The sequence below is a fragment of the Cinclus cinclus genome, unplaced genomic scaffold (assembly GCF_963662255.1).
Source record: "Cinclus cinclus unplaced genomic scaffold, bCinCin1.1 SCAFFOLD_315, whole genome shotgun sequence".
In the NCBI taxonomy this organism is placed as follows: Eukaryota; Metazoa; Chordata; class Aves; order Passeriformes; family Cinclidae; genus Cinclus; species Cinclus cinclus.
In genome coordinates, this window is record NW_026912249.1 from 10,791 (window position 1) to 15,326 (window position 4,536).

Genomic DNA, 4,536 nt, shown 5'->3' on the forward strand with positions numbered 1-4,536 from the left:
CAAAAATCCCTCAAAAAAGTTCCCAAAACTTCCCAGAAATTCCTCAAAAAAATTCCCCAAAAAATCCCAAAAAAATCCCAAAAAATTCCCTCAAAAAAGTTCCCAAAAATTCCCAGGAAATTCCCAGAAAATTCCCCAAACACGAGAGACACGAGGGGTGCCCGGGACAGGACCCGGGGGGACCCCGGAAAGGTTCCAGGAAGAAAAAGGAAATCTCCTGCAAAAAGAACAACAACAACAAAAAAAAATAAATAAAAAAAATAAAGAGAAATTTTTGGGGTTAAAAATCAGAATTTTTTTTTTACAGGGAAAAAAAAAAAAAAAAAGAAAAAAAAAAAAAAATTGGCCCGAGAACGAAAATTCTCAAAAAGTTCCATCAAAAATTCATAAGAAGAGATCCCAGAAATTCCCGGAGAGTTTCACGAAAAATCACCCCCCCCCCCCCCCCAAAAAAAATTCCCAGAAAAAATCCACAAAAAATCCCAGAAAATTCCCCCAAAAATTGCCCAAAATTCCCTCAAAAAAGTTCCCAAAACTTCCCAGAAATTCCTTAAAAAAATTCCCCCAAAAATATGAAAAAATTCCCCAAAAAATCCCAAAAAATTCCCTCAAAAAAGTTCCCAAAAATTCCCAGGAAATTCCCAGAAAATTCCCCAAAAAATTGCCCAAAATTCCCTAAAAAAAGTTCCCAAAACTTCCCAGAAATTCCTCAAAAAATTCCCAAGAAATTCCAGAAAATTCCCCAAAAAATTCCTCAAAAAATTCCCCCAAAAAAAGTTCCCAAGAAATTCCCAGAAAATTCCCCCAAAAATTGCCCAAAATTCCCTCAAAAAAGTTCCCAAAACTCCCCAGAAATTCCTCAAAAAAATTCCCCCAAAAATATGAAAAAATTCACCAAAAAATCCCAAAAAATTACCTGAAAAAATTCCCAAACATTCCCAAGAAATTCCCAGAAAATTCCCCCAAAATTGCCCAAAATTCCCTCAAAAAAGTTCCCAAAAATTCCCAGAAATTCCTCAAAAAAATTCCCCCAAAAATATGACAAAAAATACCCAAAAAATCCCCAAAAAATTCCAGAAAAATCCCTAAAAAATCCCAAAAAATCCCTAAAAAGTCCCCCCAAAAAAAAATCGCCAAAAAATCTCTAAAAAATCCCTAAAAATCCCCAAAAACTCCCCCAATCCCCCAACCTCCCCAACGCCCCCAAACCCCCAACCCGCCCAACCCCCCCCAAACCCCCAAACCCCCAAACTCCCAACCCCCAAACCCCCCCAAACCCCCCCCATTCCCCCCATTTTCCCCAAACCCCACCATCCCCCCCCGCCCCCCCATTCCCCCCCACCCCCCCATTCCCCCAACCCCCCCTTTTCCCCCATTTCCCCCCATTCCCCCCAACCCCCCATTTCCCCCCCAACCCCCCCATTCCCCCCCCATTCCCCCCCCTTTCCCCTCATTTCCCCCCAACCCCCCCCAAACCCCCGAACTGCCCCCAACCCCCCCCATTTCCCCCCATTTTTCCCCCCAACCCCCCCCATTTCTCCCCATTCCCCCCAACCCCCCCACCCCCCCATTTCCCCCCCATTCCCCCCATCCCCCCCACCCCCCCCACCGCCCCCACCCCCCCATTCCCCCCCATTCCCCCCCAACCCCCCATTTCCCCCCAACCCCCCCCATTCCCCCCATTTCCCCCATTTCCCCCCCACCCCCCCATTCCCCCCCATTTCCCCCCATTTCCCCCCCATCCCCCCCCATTCCCCCCCATTTCCCCCAACCCCCCATTTCTCCCCAACCCCCCATTCCCCCCCCATTTCCCCCAACCCCCCATCCCCCCCATTTCCCCCATTTCTCCCCACCCCCCCATTCCCCCCCATTTTCCCCCCATTCTCCCCATCCCCCCCACCCCCCCAACCCCCCCTTTTCCCCCATTCCCCCCCCATTTCCCCCAACCCCCCATTTCCCCCCCATTTCCCCCCATTTCCCCCCATTTCCCCCCATTTCCCCCCATCCCCCCCCATTCCTCCCCACCCCCCCCACCGCCCCCACCCCCCCATTTCCCCCCACCCCCCCCATTCCCCCCATCCCCCCCATTCCCCCCCCATTTCCCCCAACCCCCCATTTTCCCCCCATTTCCCCCCCATTTCCCCCCATCCCCATTCCCCCCCAACCCCCCCATTTCCCCCCATTTCCCCCCATTTTCCCCCATCCCCATTCCCCCCCACCCCCCCATTCCCCCCCCACCCCCCACCCCCCCCCCCCCCCGCGGTTACTGACGCTGCCCCCGGGCACTCCGGTGCGGTCCCAGGTGAGGGTGAGTTCGCTGCTCAAGCCCCCCCGAGGCGTTGAGCTGCGCCTCCACCTGCAGCAGGTAACGGCTCCCGCGCCGCGCGTTCCCGAACAGCCGCTCGGTGCCGGGGTCTCCTCAGGGGCCGAGTCTCCCTCTCCTGCTGCGCCCCCCAGCGGCCCACTTCTTCCTGCGGGAATTTGGGGAGGGGGCGTCAAAAAACCTGCAGAGACCCCTCCCCAAAATTCCCATTTTTTTACCCCAAACTATCCGATTTTTTAAAAAAAATTTTTAAAATGACAAAAAACTCCCCAACAAATCCCTAAAAAATCCCTAAAAAATCCCTAAAAAATCCCCCAAAAATCCCCAAAAAATCTCAAAAAAATCCCTAAAAAATCCCCAAAAAATCCCCAAAAAAAATCTCTCAAAAAAAATCCCCAAAAAATCCCAAAAATCCCCAAAAAAATCTCCAAAAAATCCCCAAAAAATCCCCAAAAACTCCTCAAAAAATCCCCAAAAAAAATCCCCACAAACTCCCCATAAAATCCCCCAAAAATTCCCAAAAAATCCTCAAAAAAATCTCCAAAAAATCCAAAAAAAATCCCCAAAAAATCCCTAAAAAATCCCTAAAAAAATCCTCAAAAAATCCCCAAAAAATCCCCAAAAAATCCCCAAAAAATCCCACAAACTCCCCATAAAATCCCCAAAAAATTCCCAAAAAATCCTCAAAAAATCCCCAAAAAATCCCTAAAAAATCCCTAAAGAAATCCCCAAAAAATCCCCAAAAAAATCCCCAAAAAATCCCCAGAAACTCCCCATGAAATTCCAAAAAAATCCCCAAAAAATCCCCAAAAAATCCCCACAAAATCCCCAAAAAACCCCAAAAAAATCCCCACAAAATCCCCAAAAAAACCCCCAAAAAATCCCTAAAAAATCCCAAAAACCCCCCAAAAATCCCTAAAAAAATCCCCACAAAACCCCCCAAAAATCCCCATAAAAACCCCCCCAAAAACCCCCCCACGAACAAACCCCATTTAAAAACCCCTCCCCTCCCCCCATCCCCCCCCTCCCCCACCCCTCAGGTAACCCCCTCCAGGTGCTCCCCCCGGCGCTCACCAGGTCGGAGGTGTCCGGGTTCCGAGCCAGGCGAGCGATCACGGCCAAGCGCTGGATGCGCGCCCACACCTTGGGACCCGCCGGGGGGGAGGCGGGGCCCAGCAGGGGGTGCAGGTAACCCCGGAAGTGCAGGGACACGGCGGCGTCACCGGGAGGGGTCAGAGTGATGGTGGAGCTGCGGATGATTGACACCTGCGCGGCCCAAAAGGTGCGGCCCGGGGGGGGGGGGGGGGGTCAGCGTAGGGACAGGGAAACCGGGGGAACAACAACGCCACGACGGCGGAACACAAAGAAACAGAGAAACAACCGAACACCGAAACAACCGAACACCGAAATAACTGAACACCGAAACAACCAAAACAGAGAAACAACCAAACACCGAAACAACCGAACACCGAAACAACCGAACACCGAAACAACCGAACACCGAAACAACCAAAACAGAGAAACAACCGAACACAGAAACAACCGAACACCGAAACAACCAAACACGAAACAACCAAACACCGAAACAACCGACACACAGAAACAACAGAACACAGAAACAACCGAACACAGAAACAACCGAACACCGAAACAACCAAACAGAGAAACAACCGAACACCGAAACAACCAAACACCGAAACAACCGAACACCGAAACAACCAAACACCGAAACAACCAAACACCGAAACAACCGAACACAGAAACAACCGAACACCGAAACAACCGAACACAGAAACAACTGAACACCGAAACAACCAAACAGAGAAACAACCGAACACCGAAACAACCGAACACAGAAACAACAGAACACCGAAACAACCAAAACAGAGAAACAACCAAACACAGAAACAACCAAAACAGAGAAACAACCGAACACCGAAACAACCAAACACAGAAACAACCGAACACCGAAACAACCAAACACCGAAACAACCGAACACCGAAACAACCGAACACAGAAACAACAGAACACAGAAACAACCAAAACAGAGAAACAACCGAACACAGAAACAACCAAACAGAGAAACAACCGAACACCGAAACAACCGAACACCGAAACAACCGAACACAGAAACAACCAAAACAGAGAAACAACCGAACACCGAAACAACCGAACACAGAAACAACCAAAACAGAGAAACAACCGAACACCG

The 4,536-nt window shown here is 49.7% G+C and overlaps 1 protein-coding gene across 1 annotated transcript; it reads left to right on the forward strand.

Moving 5' to 3' along the window:
* Nucleotides 1-1,627: 1,627 nt before the first annotated feature.
* Nucleotides 1,628-2,100, forward strand: LOC134057648 (uncharacterized; the record flags this gene model as incomplete). The annotated part of the gene is made up of 2 exons (XM_062514620.1): nt 1,628-1,711; nt 2,053-2,100. Coding segments are annotated over 2 exons (132 nt in total), but the record flags the coding sequence as incomplete, so codon positions are not given.
* Between the last annotated feature and the right edge of the window lie 2,436 nt (nt 2,101-4,536).